Here is a 19595-nt window from a genome sequence, read left to right on the forward strand (position 1 = left end):
AGGAAATCTTGAGGGAATGGGGCAGTGGAAGTGCTTGGTTGTCTGTATAAAAAACGATGTTTTCACCAGGCACAAGTTAGGTGGATCATTTGAAATCTGCTTATGTTCTCAAAGAAGAGATAAAACTGTGTTTCATTGTGTTTCTTTTTCTTGGACCAAAGTGAGCATCACAAAATGTTTGTAGACCCTTGGCTTCTCAAGACAAAAAGGTTTGTATCCTGGCAACAGTGGCTCAAATGTTGGGTTTTCTACAGTAGATTATTAGCTGTGCTTTTTGAATTCTGACTAGATGTTAGAGGAAGACTGTGTTTGGACATCTTTTATTTGTTCTTACTCAAGTAAATAGTTAATGCTGCTGTTGTAGCCAAAACACTGCCTTCCCGAGTGAGTTTGCTGGCTGCCATGTAATATTTGTACACCACCCTCAATAGCAAGGCTGGCAACATTTCAGCAGTGGTGTATGTCCAGTACTTGTAAAAATGCCTTTGTTATCTTTCTGGATAAAATGAGCTCTGTAAATGTACAGTAATAATGTTGTGGCTGAATATTCTCTCTGTTCTCAGTGTCCTCCAAATGGGAGCTGTGCATGCCAGGGCACTTTGAGAACATCACAGCCATTGCAGCTATGTTGCTCTCATCCTGGCATCATGCAAACGAATTGAATCCACTGGCAAGAAAGAGGTTGGGTTGTGGTTCAGAACATCTTTCTGAAAAGAAGAAAGATAGCCACCGTTTTCAGGAGCCCAAACCAGAAAAAGAATATGTGTGTAGACTGAAAAATTGCAAATAAGTACCTAAAGTTCCAAGGTTTCCCACTGCTGGAACACAACATGTGTATTTATTGGAAGTCATTAGCATCCCTCAGACTCAAATGCCAAGAACAGAGAAAATGTGACTTGCATAGTCTGAATTCCCTCTTTAAGCTTGGTGTCACAGTGGGAAATGCTGTCTTATGACTTATCAGCCGTAGCCATTTCCTCCCGGTTTGGCTAAACTCATGAAAGTAGTTTATTCTGATAATTATGAACATAGTACAACTTTTGTTCAAATATTTTTGGCAGGTCAAATATATCAAAATACAGTTATAAAGCTACTTTTTATTGGTTCCAGAAATAGTATTTAATGTTTACTCTCTAGTTTTCAAACAAATCCAGAAATATTTCAGCAGTTTTTCTTTTTTTCTTTGAAGATGAAATGGAAAATATGGATTTACATACGTCTTAATTTAATTGCACTTACAGAAATGATATATCTAATTGCTGTCCTATTACCTGCTGAGATTTAAGAAATCAGTATCTAGTAATTTTTCCAGGCATATCTGCAGTAGACATTGTGTTCTTTCTAATTTTTGAGGCTGATAATCAGGGATGAACTTTGGATGACAGTCGTGTTCATTCTATGACTTTTTTAAAAATAAACTACTTCTTAGTAAAATTTTGCAATAGGAAAAAATATTTAAACTGTTTGGAAGTGTGTATAAGTTTTCATGTTGGCCAATTCACTTTTTGATTACACTTATGAGTATGCTGGTCACATCTGTAGTGCAAGTTACTGTACAGAGTTACCATCTTGCAAGAAGTTCATGCTTTCATTAAACTCAAGTTACCGGAACTCAGCACTGAAAGATCTTCAAAGTCCAGTCATTGGAGTTCTCTTCATTAATAAAGTACAGCAAGTACTAAGTCCTTAAAAAAATATATTATGCGTGCACAAATGAATCAAATGCTAGGTGAACATGAGTCTTGTCTGAGGCAAACTAGATCTTACCTATGTGGTAAAGATATTCCAAAGGCAGACGCCAGAACCACCAGCTTTATTCACCTCATAGCAAGTAGGTCCATTGAAGCCAACCGAACAACTCCTGGGAGAATAGTTGCACGAGAAGTTGTTAGAGGAACAAATTATTGATGACTGGGCTTCATATTTAGGGTGGGGTGACACTCTAGCACCAGTGACAATAGCAAGGAACGTTGTATTCAAAAAAACATGGTACTAAATTAGATTGTCTGTACCAGTTTCCATCTCTATGTACAGTTATCTCTTTTGCAGCCCTAAATGCATCTTTTGCATGCATGCTGCTAGTCTGAATTTGTGTATCTACTTTGAGGTACTTAACCTTAGTAACTGTTTTTGAAAATTTGGCCTTTGAGACAGACATAAAGCATTTGGTTAAATTAATAGTTTGTTTAATGACTGCTTGAGCTAAGTTTATGAATTGATTGACTGTTCTTAGCAAAACAAAAAACAGAAAGAGCACTTAAAGTTTTTCTTACTATTTCAACATTACAAAATAAGTGCCTAATAAAACGTGTGTTTAAAAACTATGCTTGTTTTACTACTACAGCGTGTAAAATAAATGTCCTTCTGAAATCCTACGGAGGACTACAGATCTTCCTTCACCCTAGGTACCAACACTATTATCTTAAGTCAGTTAGCCAGGCTATATGAAAGTAACTTAAAAGTCAAGTGCAATTTTGTGTGCTAATTCTTTTCTGCCATACCGATGTCTATCTGTTGCAATAAATTGGAATCAGATAGATACAGATGCTCGGTATCAAATTCTTCCATAGTAGCTAAACAGTGTTTGTAGAAAAGAACTTGTTTTTGAGCGAGGTGCTGAACTTTTCTTTGCCTCAGTTCCCCAGCTGCATAACTGTATATATTGCATTGTATATATATATAAAAAGTATATATTTTATGTGTGTACATACGTACACACACCAGCCACTTGTGGAATAGTGATGTTTGAAGCATATGCATTTATTTTCTTGTGCATGTTTCATTGAGCAAACGAGGACCTACATTACAGGAAAGTTAAGGAATTTGCCTCGCAAAAAGTCAATGGAAGACTGAATAATCAAAGCCAGACCACTGGAATCCTCATGAACCTACCTTAGCCACACTACCACCCTTCCTCCTAAATACACAATTTCTCCTTTAACTACAGGCAGGGCACGTGGCTGCTTTCCAAACATGCCTTTTCCTCACAGGGGGACCCAGCTGGTGGCAGTTTGCCAGTCCTCTAAGGAAAAGCTGATGCACAATATCTGCTCGTGACCCCTCTGTACTGTGGCAAGGGTCCTTTAATTGGGAGGAAGGAAACGGTGCATCCTCTTGGAGCTGGAGGCTTGCCAGAATTATCCAGTGCCACGCGAACCCAAGTGCAAAGTATTTTTTCCTGCCTTCTTGGCAGTGGTAAAATGAGATGCACTTCATAGCTAGTGATCAATTTCCGCGTAGGAAAACACTCTGTACTTCCAGTCTCAGCAACGCTGCTTTACAGAGATTGGGGGTGTTGCTACTCTGCTGACTGATGGCATCTTGCTTGGGGTGAGGTTCCTGGTCCCGCTTTGAACCACGATTAACAGCGTATTTTTCTAGCTGTGGTACTGTTTATGAGAAGGGAGAAGTGTCCGAGGGGCACGCACCCAAAAAAGGTGAGAAGAGTAAGTTAATTCTTTCTGAAGGGCCACAAGGTGAATGGCTTGGGACCTCTGTGTAGATTGAAGAGATGTGGAAGTAAAAGATTCATGATAAGTCCAGACTGTTCATCAGGTATGGCTGGGTAGTACTTACAGTAGATGAAGAAACTGTATAATAGAGGAAAGACAACTTGTGATTGAAACCCAAAGTATCTTGCCAAAGCCTTGTTCAATGGGAGATTATTCAGTAGTTCTTAAATTTCGTTTTATTTCTTAGTTACACCTATGTCAGTACTTACTTTGCTCTCTTTTTTTTTACTTGCTGGTTTGTACTGTGGTCAGTAACCTCCATTAGAAGACATTTGTCAGCCCAGCCATACTGATAACAATCAATACTTTTTGTTTCCCCCATTACTACCTCAGTAAGCACTAGAGAAACTTAATTAAAAAATTGTGCAAAAAGTGGCAAAATTCTCTGATACAGTTTTGGATTCTGTTTGAACTGAATGTTGTCAGTCACAAACCTCTATTACTAGCTCAGTTATGGTCTCGAAACACTACTGTAAATCAAGACATAATGTTTTCTTTATAGAAGTCTGTGACTGTTCTTACCAATTTTTTGTTTCTTAATGGATGATGTGAATGGCAAAAAGGCTTTTTTAAAAAATACAAATCTTAAACATTCTTCTACAGTCCACATTTCGAACTATTTCTCTTTTTATTTGATTGGGAGAATAAGCTTCGCTGGGCATGATGAAAATGCGTTAGACATTTACCCAGCAGTGAATATAACAAAGGCAGTGATATTGCTTGCCTTCTGATTAGCTTTGTTTTTTCCCAACTGCGGATTAAATTTTATTTTGTAATATTGTCACTCTTCAAACATAGTTATAATTGGCACCCTAGAGAGACAGCCACAGGACAGTACTGCAGGAAATGCTGGCCAAATGTTTGTATTTTTGGAGTTCAGAAAAATATAAAATCCAGTAACTCAGTGATCAGCCTTCGGATGTGCAGAAAACAACAGCAGAAAAAGAGACAATAATTTGTTGTTATGTTAATTCAACACTTTGAAATCACTTTGAAGTTTTCAGTTTGTGTGAGTGCTTGAAGAATGCAATTTTATGCAAGTGTTGTTAGATATGACTTATGTGTGATTTTTAAGAGATTTAAAGCTGGCATGAAAGCTAAAGGGAGTTGTATGTGCTAGTGAAAGAGACTTTAAATACAGAAGATTGAATAGAGGACAGCGCTGTTGCATGGCAAGAAATAACTTCACAATAACTGGTGTAATTCCCCAGCCTACAAGTAACACAGATTTTCTGTTGCTTTATTGTTCAGTTTTGCCAGGAACATCCTCTCTGCTCAGCATATACTGTAGATGGCAGTAAGGTTATGCTAGAAAAGGGTACATGGACTGGAATAACTAAATTAAAGGATGTGTGTAAAACCTATGTATGGTTTCAGGTTTTGAATCTAAGCCGCCTATTTATAGCAGCTGTAATACTTGAAGCACCTCCAGAAAGGACTGGTTATTGTTTGTCACTTCTGGTAAAGACCAGGCCAGCTTTTTCTTTCCATTTTGTTTAGTTCTGCCTGAATTTGTTTGGATTTGTTTAAAAGCAAGCAAACATCTTTGCAGTTTATCAAGGCAGATGAGAAACATGACAGTTTGTGGATTCACAGGCAATTAAAATGCTCTCTCCTTTTCCTGGCACGGGGCGTGAATCCATTGCGAGTAACACTGACAGCCCCTGGATTTCGGGACTATCCCTATATTCCTGTAGTCTTCAATGGCACTCTTTCTTCTCTGTGTTTGCGCACAGAAGAAATTAATTAGGACATGGAGTCTTTGGTGTAGCAGTTCCCCTCTGATGAGGTCTGCCAGGGTTAAGAGTAAAGCATGGTGCATGCTGAGCAGTGTCCTGCTCCTGAGACCTTTCTTTCAGTCACGCTGACCCGAAAGGCCCATAACTCAAGAGGGCTTCCTCAGCCTTCCCAAATAATTTTCACCCAAGTCTGAAATGCTGGCTGTAGTTTGCTTTTCTCATTTCCTGCATTATCTTTGGTGGCTGACGCCTCTTCTTCCGTTATAACTCTTCAGCTTCCCACAGTAGTCTCTCCTTGCCTCCTGTAGATATGTTCTCCTGTTGCTCATATTCTCATGAGTGCCTTCCCCAGGCAGAGGTTTTATGATCAGAATATTGTCCTGCAGCCTTTCCTTTGATGTGGTGGTGTGAACTCACAGATTGCATGATGGAGTCACGGCTCTGGACTTGGGTATTCCTTTCGCTTATACATACATCTGTACGTGTATACACTCACGAGCATATGTCTGTATATCTGGAAAGCAAAGTTTCAGAGAATTGAACGATATTAGAGACTCATTGCCCATGAAGCATGGGTTGGAGGCCATTGGCCCACTGTAAACACCCATTCCACAAATGAGATCACAGGAAACTCCTGTTAAACCCAAGGATCTCTTCTCCTTTCCCTGCTTGAAGCCCAGGACTGAGTTCCAGCAGTGCTGTCCTCGCTGGGTTTTCTGAGGAGTTCTCTTAAGGCCTTTGCATTAGCCACAGAAAAGAGACCTTCAGGTGTCACTTCTGCCCCAGTGACAAAAGATCCAGTATATACTCAGCTCCATGTTGCATCAATTCTACTTTGGTCTAAGTGTCCTCCTCCTTATTACTTCTTTATGTCCTCACTATATGTTAAATTCAGTTGTTCTCTCCAGCTTGCCACAAGCACTTATCAGCCCTCACCATATGGGTTAATACTGATGTCATTTTTAATGAAATCAGTTTAAAGTAAGGAGATGCATATGTGGGTTGTGTGGTCTCTTGTGAGACAATGACTGTTTTGATTTATTCATGGCCGTTACAAAAAAAAAAATGCTTTCTGATGGTGATAGGGACTCTGTCACATTAAGCAGAAATATGTGGTGCTAACACTAAGGAACAGTATTCCAGAACAAAGCACATCCTTGCCTTCCAGGGATGGGAAATCTATCTAATCTCTGACCGCTATTTTAAAACATAAAAAAAAAAAAATCCTTAAAATCCAGTTTCTGGTTTTGCTTGCACTTCAATGTGTCCTTTACGTAATTTTAGATTATCCGCATCGCTTACAGCAAGCAAACATACATAGATTAATAGTGGATCACCTCTAGATGTAGGATTTCATGCTTCATTAATATTTATCACGGTCTTCGGCTCACTTTTTGCACTACTGGAAAGTTATACAAAAGCATTCTGTATCCAGTTACAAAATAGTAAAACACCAAAACTATCATAACCAACTTTTAAAGATAATTCCTGAAGCAGATGTTCACAAACAGACAATTTTTATTAAAATAACAGTGGGAAGGAGTTTTCTTTTGTTTGTTTGGCCCTCGAGGAAATTAAAAAGCCTTTCTATAATTTTGATTATAACTTCAAGAGAGGATTTTATTGTACCAAGGATGTGGTTGCATGAAGGATGGAAACCTTAAGGGTTTAAAACCTATTTTTAAAAGCTACAAATTGAACTTTTGTTAATCTTAGGAAACAAAGTCCTGTGGCAATTTTCTTTTCTAACGTGCAGAACATGTAGGTCTGTTATAAAAACTGTTAATACAAAAATGGCACCGACGTCTTCAACATATCTGCTCCCTGAGCATATGTAAGGAGTATCTGCAGATTCCTACGACTAAAATAAGTACCTACAATTAACCCTACTGGGGCAGAACAATGGAGGATTAGTAGGTTCTTACACTTTTTTTTCATTATGAATAAAATAATTCACCTCCATTTTAGACCGTGAAAATCTAGGGAAACTTTTGCTATTGACTTCAAGTCTCCATTGAGCTGAATTATGTTGGCATCAATGGTGAGATTTCACTGGGATTTTATGATGGTACTATCTTGAGGATGTCTTCTCATCCTTTGCACTGATATATCTTGTAGGTACAAGTACAAAAATTATTAGTAATGATTTTTTTCTGCTAAAGAAAGTTTGAAGAATAGGGAACTAGAGGAACTCTTTCATTCCCTTTTTCTGAATCCTTGCGTACACTGTTCTGAAAGATGCTAGGAGGTGAAGGAGACATGGCCCTCCCAAAATCAACAGTTTCCCTTTTGTAAGGTGGTTTTTCAGAACAGAATCACCATTATCCATGCATTTGCATGTATTGAGCCACAGATAAAGCTTTGCTTTTGATAGATGGAAATGGACTATGTCCATAGTCTGTACACAAGACTATGAACAAATGTCTTTCAAGGTGTACTTCCCATTATTCGTGGGGGCCTCCAGAAGGCCACGGGACCTCTGCAGAATTGAGATCGTAGGCATTTATGTGTATGTCTACCTATTGTGTATTTATAAACTGGTTGTAGATGTGTGTGTAACAGCAGGATACACCTGTGTCTAGATAATAGCATGCCCCAGGGCTGTGGTCCACAGTTATCAAAAAAAGGGGCTTGTTAGACCACGCTGCAGCTTCTGTGTCCTTTGCACAGAAGCCAAGCGACGGAGGTAAGGAGCGGTGAGAGGATGGTGTGTGTCTCGTTTCATGTTGCCATGAATTCGGGATGTAGTTGAGGGTACTGGCAAGGACCTGGGCTTTAGGAAGCTCTGTTGGAGACGCACCTTCAGCAGTTTGAACAAGCTGCCTTTCAGGCTCCTGTGACTTAAAATATACTTGAAGAAAATTAAAGTTGCTAAAACTCTGCAACTAAAAAGCCCAACTTAATGGCAACTTAGTAGTGACAAAACAGTGCAAAATATTCCTGCGTATAGCCAATTTGGGAATAAAGGATTGCAATAACTGGTTGATAAAGGAAGACTAAAGCATCATGTTTTACCCAGCAGGAGTAAGAAAACAGGTTTAGAGTGGTAGGAATTACATAAATGTTTAATTATTACGAACAAAATATTGATTCAATGGTCTCAATAGTGCACTGCTAAACTTGAGGAGTTATTCTTGAATGCTTACCAAAGTCTGTTATTAAAATCACTTTTGTTTATATGAAAGACTTAAAAAGCCAGGGATATGAGAGGTTTTTATCCAAACTGAAATAAAAACCACTTGCATTTCTTTAACTATGTACAAGGGTTTAGGAAATAAGAAGACATGCAAAAGTGATTATCAGCCCTGCAGCATCTTGAAAGCTTGTGGAGGAGTTATTGTTGATGCTCTGTGTTTTGTAAGATCAGGCTTGTATTTTGCCTTCTGAGCTGCAGATTGCACAACTGGTAGCAATGGGACAAGGGAAATCATTTAGCAAAAAGAAAAGTCCGCAGCTATCAGTTTCCTCCAAAGCATCTTAATGTAAATGGTCTTTAAATAAAAAAATTTGAGACCTGAACTTAGAGTGATTACTGGCAGGAAGAGGAGTACCTGTGGCTGCACAGCAGTGGGCTGATACTTTTGGAGAAAGGTACGCCAACATGGCAGCAGAGCTGTTCAGAATGGTGGTGGAGCACCTGCGATAGAGAGTAGACTATGCTGGCTTTTCTGGAAGAGGGTTTCTTATGAAAAAGGCCGATAGTTGGAATTTGGATACTGGGAGGTGGCCATACTGTATCTGCCTCTTCTGGTCTGTGTTTATTAGAAATAATCTATTTGCCTTTTTTTTTTTTTTTTTTTTTTAAAAAATCATGTTTCATATAAGAGGACTCTTCCCTCAGAGTAATTCATCTGTAAGGAGAAGAGTACTCGTGAAGATTTGGGACCCGGTTCGATCTCATTTGTATTGATGTAAACAAGGAGCTATGATTCAAGATTGACACTAGGAGAAATCAGAAGGAGAAATTAGATATCAACACCTGTGCTATCTTTTTCTGCACACTGTTTTCTGGCAAAGTAAGTTTCAATTTAATGACACTGTTACTTACCACTGTCATCTCTTCTTGATTTGCAGATGGGCTTCTTCCGCCGGAGGTACAAAGAAATTATTGAGGCCGAAAAGAGCAGAAAGGAGAATGAAGATAGTTGGGACTGGGTCCAGAAAAATCAGTGAACTGCCTGCGAAAACTACAGCCCAGTCATGTGACACGCGCTTGCTAGCCTATAGGTCCTGCTCTCGTATCTTCCATATGTGGAAGAAGGAATCTTCTCCAGATTTTTCGGAGACCCCATTGATGCTGTGTCTTTATCACTCCAACAAGCTAGGGAACATATCCTGAGGCAACCACTGCAGCCATGTCAGGTGACTGGAGCGATTTACACTTCATTTAAGAGCTGAACTTTGAACTTTGGTAACCAAACTGCAGTGCAGAGCAATATTTATGAATCCAACTATGTGGTATACCCTCAGGGGAAGACTGTTACCTAAAAATATTTTTTATAAATATAAGCTTTTTATATTGATTATGTCTTTATATTTGTATCAATGTTTTATAGTTTCTATTGAATAGCTATATAGTTCACTCAAGCACTGATATCTGGCTAAATCCTTGGAAATACATATATGTATATATAAATCCTATTGTACTTTTAAACTTCAATGCAAGAGAGAAAAGAGAGATTTGCAGATAAAAGTAGCTGAAATCCTCATATGCTTAATTCACAAGGCTTGGTAACGTTGTGTATAGACCATTTAATGGCAATGAGCCAAAGTCTTTTCATTATCTTTTTCTGAGTTGAATGTGGTGTTTGATTTATAAACTAAACAACCTGAAGTATTACAAAAATGTGCTGTTCTGTGTCTGAGTCTATCCTTTACTGGCCTGAATGGGACAGCATGAAAATGCTTCCTTGGAGACATGTAGCAAGACTCGTAGCTTGCTTTGGCTCACTGCAGAAAGCATCACAGAATGTTTTCCTTTGGGAAGTTTTCTCTTGCAATCTCCAGGACTTTGATAATGGTCTAGGACTGTACAGTTGAGATACCAGAAGGATATAATTGGGCCAACCACTATGGCATTGACAAATTCCTTGGAATTTAAAAAAAAATAAAAAATAAATGGAGCCATATTAATATTAATGTTAAGAAGGATAGTTCTTAAGCTACTGTTAATGATTGTGATCTGTTGCTGTCAAAGCAAATGCTAAATTGCTACAAGCTCTGAGCATATGCCTGCCTTGTGACTTTTATACACGTCATGAGTTTGTTTATATGATAATTCTGAGAGATAAGTAGATGCAAGGGTTAAAATGTTTGGAACTTTGGACCTTGAGATTCCCTATCTGGGTGTTCCAAGTATTGAATGTCATCCTTCCTCAAGCATTAAGAAGGAAGTTTAGTCAAGGTGCAGATGTTACTGATTGCCGCTTTGTTCGCTGGTAACTTCTTAGCAAATCATTTGTTGAATTAGGAGGAACTTAGCTGTAATTAATTCAACCATGTTTCTTCAAAAAGCTCTTGGATTTCTGAATAGAAATAGTGGAACTCTGTAAGACTTGGTTTTAGATTCTACTTGTACTTTGCACCTTGTGTAAATAAGAAGTAAATGTCATGTTGGTATAAAATCCATGTAAGGGAAAGAAGGGTCGAGCTCTGTGGTAGAAGGTGAAGGAGAAACAGGAATGAATGTTGCATGATGTCTCCTTCTGTAAGAGTAAAGGAAAAGAACTGCTGGAAATCTGGAAACTTGAACGCAGAGAACATGCAAGAAATCTGCTTGAGAACAGGTCTTATTCTTATTCTTCCTTGCCAAATTCCTTATAGCTTCAAATTAAAAAAAAAAATAACCACATCTATATTCCTGTGGGCTCCCCACCCCTGACATTAAGTGTCTGCTATTACTACAGTATTGAACAATATTTATTAAGTTAACTATCTGCACCCATTAGGCAGAAAATGGTTTTTAAGTGAATGAGCTGTATTGATTCAACATTTGACAAGAAAAGCTATTAGTCTATTCGGTTATCTTTCTTAAAACAGTCATTGGTGATTTGACAAATTTCATATAACGAATGATCATTTAAGCCTGAATCCGAAAAAAACTGCTAAGGTGAAATCCTGTTAAAACCACTTGTAGTGGACTGCAGATTTTTCATCAGAGTGCAAAACCAAAAGGCTGATGGCCTTTGACTCCACTGTTGTATTAGAGGCTATTGAATTCCTCACAGTATGATATTTCTGACATCAGTTAGTTTAGCTAGTATTTAAACCTAATGTGTGTATTTTTTATGTTGTTGAAAAATACCTAAGACTGACAGATAAAAGTGGGACATGAGATTGATTCACAACTATGAATGGAATAAGAAATTGCTTGAAATACTTGCTGAAAAAGTCCATTTATTTAGCTGTAAGAATTGTTTCGCTGTTTGTGAATTTAACTGAACTTGAAAGTTTCCATCAAAAAAAAGAAGAAATTCCCTTTGAAATGCCCCATTTCCACTTTTGAAACAAAAAATTAACTTTCAGATCTGCCAAAAATGCTTCATTACAATATTTTGAAAATCAAGATTAGTTATACCTTTGAAACATCTTTTTAATATATGTGAAGAAAAGAGTTTAAAAAGGTAAAATACCCATTTAGCATTTCATATTGTGTTGGACAATTTTTAAAATTTTTTTTTGGCTCAAGGCAAAAATGTTTTTCTTACTTAGTTAAAGTAAAAAACGAATAAAAATAAATCCCATTTGATTGAGCCCACACTGGACTTTTCTGATCTCTGACTTGAATTGTCTACTATTGATCCAGCACAAGTCGTCACTTAATGAAAATCTAGTTGTTGGCCAGATTAGCGCCACATTCATGAAATAATCCATAAATTCTTAGTATCATCACTGTTAGGTACTCAGTAGTTCTGTTGTCACAGATGCTTTTGTTTTTATATGTATACTCTTCATAATTTTTTTCTTTTTTTTTTTTTTTTTTTTGGTCAAATTCTATTGTGGCTCTTGCTTGGTTCCAGTTAGGATAGCCAGATTTGACAATAACACATACCAGTATTTAGTATTAAAATCCTGTAGACGCACCTTTCCACTTCTTAAAAAGCAACCAAACAGGCCAAACAAAAAAAAAAAAAACACACTGATATCAGTTGGTCGCAATCAGTTTCTAACCCCAAAATCTTAGGAAAACATAATATACTTCAAGAATGTGTAGAACATAGCTGTGCTATAGATCTGCTGTTGTTTTGTTTGTTTGTTTTGGTTTTTTTTAAATTAAGAAATCATAATAAATGCAAAAAGGTAATCATATCAAAATCTAGAGACATAGTTACTTTGGCAATTGCTTCTACGGCTCTGGAAGTTCCCATCTGTCAGCTGCTTCTTAGTTCCTTTGTGCTGTACAGCTTGCGCAGCAGAGCTGAGGGGAAGTCACTGTGCCGGTTCTCTCCAGTTAATCCATTTGGGGACAAAGTCATCAATTGTCTTGAACAACTTCATTGAAAGGGTGGCTGAATTGGCATTGCGTTTTATTTATTATTTTTTTTTCCAGCGAGCTCACTTTGCACTGGCTCTAAGTTATGCAGTTGGAAGCTTAGAGGTGGGCAGTAATGTCAAAAGCATCATCTGGCACCTGAGAGATTTTTTGTTTAAGCCCCGAAGCTTGCAGTGTGCATGCTGTCTTCTTACAGAAGTTGCTTTTAGGGTAGGAAGAAAATAATCTCAGAAAAATATGATGAGGAAGAAAGGGGGAAAAAAATAAGGAAAAATTCACTTAATGCAGAGCCCATGATGTTGCAACCCCATTTAATTTCCATCTTGAATTCAAGATGATCACAGTCGTTTCAGAAGTTTGGTGGCCCACAGCACAGGAATGAATTTCACTTCCCGAGAGCTGCATTTGCCACCTTTCACAGCATATTTTGTGACCCTGTTGTTTGAAAATGAAGGGTCTGCTCTTGGAGGTGAATTTCCACCGGTTCACCCCAAGCAACAGCAGGGCTGTCCCTACTGTGCTCTGGTACTCGGCCGTTGTAGCTAACAGAAATAATAGCTATGTTTTTCTGAATAAACCTGACTTTCAATTTGCTCAATTACAATGAGGAAGCCAGCAAGCCGTAGAAAATACTGAAGGCACCTCAGAATTGAAGTCCCCTCACAAATCCCTGGGATTATCTGAGAGAGAAACTGTGCTTGACGTGAACCCCAAGCCCGTAAACCACTTAAGCAATCCTTTCATCTCAGAGCAGCAAAGGCTTTTGCAATGCCGAGCATACCAGTGAGGACAACCCTTGATAACACGAATGGGAAGGACCCTACATTCGAGTCAGTGATGTGCAGGTAACTCAGATTGCTGAGGGCAACAGTTGCACAAAGATGGTGTTTGGCAATATTTAGTATCGACTTCCTTGAATGTCTTCTCTTTATGGGCACATTTTGGAGTCTTGCACAAGTTTCGAGCATAGTATCCATGTGGCGTGGGAATATATAACATTGATTTCACTAAAGGATTAAGGGAGCCATGGAACTAATTTCTACCTGTGTCCAAGTTCATCCACTTGCTAGGGTTTCTTGGATATAAGTGAAAGTAGGATTTGGTTCATTTAGTGTGCATTGATTAAACTGGCATGAAGACTATAATTGCTTTTGGAGCATGGTTTGCATACGCAGTAGGGTACCCGCACCATTGTCACTCCTTTTTCTTAGAATGTCACTCCTTAGGTATTGTAAAATTTTATGTTTCTTTTTGTGAACTTGTGGTTGGAAGAATGTGTTCACTCTTATTGATGTCACCTGTATTTAGAAGCTCGTGTTCACCTGTATTCTAATTCACTTGCACTGTTTTGGAAATGTCAGGTTTACAAAAATACAACTTTTTGGAATAAAAAGTGGCTGCAAAATTATCCTAACAACATCATTTTGTCACTTATTGTGTTTGTGCAGCTCAAGCATTTTTCCATAGATCAGGTGAGACATTTTCTCAAGTATGTGTGAGTTAAATGGTATGTGCGTGTGTTTATCTGTGTGTGGATAATGGACATCTTTTCTCGTAATTCTATGACTTGTATAAAATCAAGCTGTTTGGAGACTAAGGGTATAACTATCTTGACTACAGTGTTGTAAACCTGTGGAAATAATAGCAGTGGGAATTACTTATATTTCAACAGTATTGCTCTATCATCATCAAATAAAACCCCACGTGGTGGTGATACTGTGCTGCCCTGTGGTAAGAGTTTTAACCTGTATAACTTGAGTTCTGTTTCAATCTGTATGAATTTGGATGAAAGTCAAATTATTCAGCTTCATGTATTTTTTCTGCAAGGATTTATAATCTGTGAGTAGCTAAAGAAAGACTTTCTTCAGCTCCACACATCACCATGCTTACTTTGTCAAAGGGAGTAGAATCTGGATAGAAGCAGTAAAAAAAGCTTCTATGGCTGTGATATACCTCTTTGTATATTTGTAATACCTGTTAGAGGTCCCATCGAGGTTTTCTCATCCTTTTGAGGATGGGTGAAACCTCTGGGGTAAAATGTGAACTGACCTGAACCTTCATTCTAAAACAAAACAGAGAAACTGCACCTGAAATTTCAGCCTCTCCCTTTCCTCATCTTTGGCTCTGTTCTCTGCTTTTTGTGGAGACTCTCTGTGTAAGTGTTTAAATGTTCTCCAGCCGTACAGAAGCAGTCTGTTTCCTCTGCAAGAACACGCTGAGCAGAGTTAGGACCTAACCTATGACTCAGAGCACGGTTGTACTGGTGGAATACCACAATACCACGGCTTTATGTACCGCGAAGTCAAAGGCATTAGGAGAGCTCCAAGTAGATGTGGGTCCTGGCATGTAGGTAGCACCTTCAAAGTAAAACCAAATGTTCTCATTCAGGAAAGCTTTCCTCAGGGGAAAGAAAACATTGTTGGGCAAAAGCAGTAGGAGGAGGATGCTGCAGGGCGGAATGCAATGCACAGTTTGCTTTTGGAGATTAGTGGAAGCTTTAGAGCAGCAGCAGCAGCTAAAATAATAACCAGAAGCTTTTAGATGTACTAATACCTTTTTTTTTTTTTTTTTCTTTTTTTTTTTTTGTTACCGTGCGAGCGTGTGTGTAGTAGCAGGCGGTGGCCGTCCTCTCCTGGGGACGGAGGATAGATGAGGTAACACTGCCCTCTGTGGGACTGCCTCGCCTTTTTTCCTTTTAATGAGCAGAGAACAGCAGTTTGTACATCGCAGGAATTTGCGTGTTGCCTGCGCCCTAAAGTGGCTTTTAAGAACCTCTTAGGAATTCTATGACAAAGCGGCTTCGTTTTAGAAAACAAACGCGACAGCGTTTGCAGATTTGTTTCTTCCAGTTTCACCAACGTGGGAAGAATTAGGTCAAAACTAGATCAAAATTCAAGAAAAGGAAGATGCTCTTTTACCGTGGAAAAAAGGAGCTCGTTTGTTAGCGTGCTGCTCCGCCTGGCTCACGTGTAGGACTGGAGCTGGTCTGACATTTCGAATTCCTACGCTGGTCTGCTCTTAGGATTGGACATAACAGGAGCTCCTCCGCTAGATCTTTTCCATTTAGTAGTGGAATACCCCACGAGAAAGAGATCAGTGACTTTTCCCCAGACCTTTTGGGTCTAGTGGGGTGGATAGTGACCTGAGTAGTCCTAGCTAAGATGTTTTGATTTGATTAAAATTTTGAGTGCCCATAACACGCTATATATTGAGTGCCAGAATCACTACGGAGAGTGTCGTGGTAGTCATTAAAGATGCAAAGTAGATCTTACGGTCCTCTGGCCCCAATTGGCTTGCTACCAGAATTAAAACACAACAAAAGCAGCTTTTTATTTGAAGATTCAGATGCACAAATGGATGTAAAGTCATATGACTGCTTACTCCTGCACATCCAGGGTTTTAACATGTTTAACTGGCTGCAAATGGAGATTTTTATTTGCAAGTGGTTTTGACAGAAGTAAAGCATAATAGTGGGGAAATGAATCATCTCAACAAAAGAGCAATGGAAATTAGTTTTTCGTGTCTTAGCCGTGCTATAATTTCCTGTGACTGTCTGAAAGGATTAATTCATGGATTTCCAGTTCATTTCGTCTTTGCTTTTGATGTAGTTAGTGTCATTTTAATGCCTGAACTTCTAGATGTGCAATGTTTTGGTAAGTTAACCAGCAGTTCAACAGCTATAAAGCATCAGAAATTAATGAAGTAGCAACCCTGAGCAGAGATTTCCCTGCTGCAGACATGTATTCAGATATGATATATTGACTTTCATGAAATCATTCTAGATTTATACTAACACAAGTGAGAAGGGACTCAAGTGGGCTCCCTTGAAGCTGAAGGACACACATCATGAGACAAGCTTTGCACTAATCTGCATAAGTGGTAATGTACAGTAATTTCTGTCATTTAAACAGTATTCCTCTGGGTTTGCTGTCTTGAGAGCTGTGTAATTCAGTCCTAATGATGCTGCTCTGTGCTATATTCAGAAGGAGAAAAGGAATAGTAAAAAAGTGGTCACTTTAACCAGCAAAAAGATCCCTTCATAGGGAGGATACAGTCTGTCCTACACCAGTCTCTCAATGGAGAGGGATCATCTGAGAACTGGGCACGATCTGGGCCCTTACCTTTATCTAACTTGAATAATCAGGCTAAAATACCTTTTATGTATTTTGCTGTGTTGATTTTAGGAGAATGGCACAGAATAGGAAGTTGGCAATAAAGTGATTACCTAGTAAGAGATCAGAATACCTGCTCGGTATTAAATTCATGAAGTCTGTATACAGGGTTGGACAGGAATGGGGTAAAATACTTTTTCCCATTTTAATTTTTAGGGTGAGGGACGAGAGACTGCATCTTACAGTGTAAGAAAATGCAAGATTGTTTTTGTGAGATTGCCAAATGCCATCCAACATCGAGGTAGTGTGTTGCCCTGTTTCTTAGCTCCAGACTGTGTCCATGACATGGCTTCATCAAAAGGGAGACCCATGCTTCACCTTGACCAGGTGGCACGTGTCACCATATGATAACCGTGTCTCATGCTCCACTGCCTGCTCAGCTGTGCTTGTCCCACACTCACTCCCATCCTACGGACACTACCAGCTTTTTCACCTGGCCTCTTCTGAAGTTTCTCCTCTGCTTCATAAGTGTTATTATCCTTTTCTCTCAATTTGTCTGAATAAGAAGGCTAACTTAAATTTAAGTGATTTTTTCCAACTTACTCTTAGCTTAAAATATGTCACTTTTGTTTCAGACCCAAAGAAAGATTTGTCTGTCTGAACACTTGGCAGTTTTCCCAGCTGCATCAGTAGCTCTGAGGCCTGTGAGAGATTGCGTCGGGCACTGTGATCCTTTCCTCAGCTTCCTTTTCATTTAACTTATTAGCCAGGTTGAAGTGTACCCCGTCAAAACACTAGTGAATGTGAAGTCTTGGGTAGGTACGTAGGTAGATAGACAGACAGAGAGACAGATGTGTGATCAATAGCTAGATACATGTGTATATGACTGAAAATTATTTTGAATGTGGACATATCATATGAAAAGGCCAAGCCTGCCAAAGCCTCAGCCCTTCAGAACAATGTAAACATTTTGTTTGGAAATTCTGAAATGCCATTAGGAACATGGAATTGGAAGGTGCTCAAGTCTGCTCTCCTATTTTCATTGGCAACTACTCCATATATTTCCTTTCATGAACTAACTGAACAAGGTCCAGTAGAACCAGTTAAATTTCTTTTCCTCGTTATTCTTGCTGAAAGACTATCCCAGTATCTTGTTTTGTCGGTGCCGTTAATGGTCATTTTCATCCCAATTTCTTCTCTTGCCAACAATGTCTTTTAATTTAAATTATTCCCTTGCTTCCTTCCTGTTCTGAGTCGATCTTTCTTGAATGTGGGTGAGCAGAAGAAGACACTATTTTCCAGGTGAGGTATCAAATTCATTATCCAATGCCTTGTACATCACCTGTACCTAAGACTGGCTCTCCTGGCTCTGTCAAGGCTACCAGCTCTCTATGAGATGTCCTGAATGACAAAGGACATCATTAAAAACTCTAGCACAAATGACTTTTCTCAAGAGCTTTTAGTCTGCCATTTAGTGGAGTCTGGAACCCAAATATCATATGTGCCCCATGGAGAAGGTTGTTATGAGCAAAAAAGGAGCCATCTCAGGGCTATGTCTGGAGCTGTAGATCTTTGGAGCATGATGCTTTCATGCTAGGTGAGCTGGAAGTGAATGAGAGAAATCCTCTATGGGAGGCTTTGGCTGTATTTTGACAGAAATTAAATGTAACTGACAGATAAATGCATAAAGATGTTTGACTTCGGTGAATATTTTCATCAGAAAATTCCTATCTAGGGCTGACCACGTGCTAGGTGACCAAACCACCATTGGTCTTATTTAAGTTTGGAGTCTTTCCGAAGGTATCATGCACTTAAAGCACCATTAATTATTGTCTAATTACTTTCAGCAATGTGGTACAGCTAGAAAAAAAGTGCTCTGGGATGGTGAAGTAAATTATAGCTGATAATTAAGGGGCCAGGTGCATGTTTTATTTAATGAGATAAATATCTTCTTAGATGTTGAGTACTTGAAAGTTCATAACCACACATGTATTTGGTGCTGGATGTGCTAAAGCCGCTTTCAGTAGGTACTTGTTTAAGATGGCCTTTTTTTGTTGTTTTTTTTTTTTTGTGCAATAGGGTTTGGATTGGCATAGGAGTACATTGCCCATTGAATGATCTGCATCTCATTATCTCTGTGATTGCCAGCCTAATTTACCTTAGTATGCATTAGAAACATTATTTTAATTGATTTCTTTGCTTAATTTTCTGACTAGAATAGCTGTCATACTTCTGACTGCTGCCATACCATACAGAGAACATAGTCTTACAACAGGGTGATAAAATCTTAGCAGTGTTTTTAAAAATAATGACTTCTTTTTGCAACAGGTAACAAAAGCTGTCATATACTATGAAAGGGACACTGTTAGTTATTAAACAGTTCTGTCTGGAATAATCTTTTCTTCAATAAAATGGAAAATAAAATGGCCAAAATGAAAAGCCCACATATGTTCTAAGGAAAGAAAGGTGTAGGCTAAGTGCCATGAAAGAATCTGGAGTTGTTTCCTTCTGTCTTAATTTATTTCATTAGTTAACTCTTGATGTTGCTATTCCTTGGTAGAGTAGCACTGGGTTTAGGCTAAGGCTCTTGGAAATTGCTCAAGTACTATTTACTAAATCAGTTGGACGAGGCGATCATTGTAGGTTCCTCCCAACCGAACTATTCTATTCTGTCCTAGTTCAATGACTTTTCAATTAACTAAGACCTACGTGACTCTGATTTAAATGTAGCTTTGCATTT

The 19595-nt window shown here is 38.6% G+C and overlaps 1 protein-coding gene across 1 annotated transcript in view; it reads left to right on the forward strand.

Moving 5' to 3' along the window:
* Nucleotides 1-9632, forward strand: part of ITGA9 (integrin subunit alpha 9) — a gene marked incomplete at its 5' end in the record, with an annotated part of 226891 nt that extends 217259 nt beyond the window's left edge. Inside the window, one exon of the mRNA XM_082480032.1 lies at nucleotides 9326-9632. Coding sequence (XP_082336158.1) covers nucleotides 9326-9424 — 99 coding nt within the window. The 3' untranslated portion in view covers nucleotides 9425-9632. The remainder of the gene's footprint in view (nucleotides 1-9325) is intronic.
* Between the last annotated feature and the right edge of the window lie 9963 nt (nucleotides 9633-19595).

This window comes from Vanellus vanellus (assembly GCF_965231255.1).
Source record: "Vanellus vanellus genome assembly, chromosome: 2".
Lineage (NCBI taxonomy): Eukaryota > Metazoa > Chordata > Aves > Charadriiformes > Charadriidae > Vanellus > Vanellus vanellus.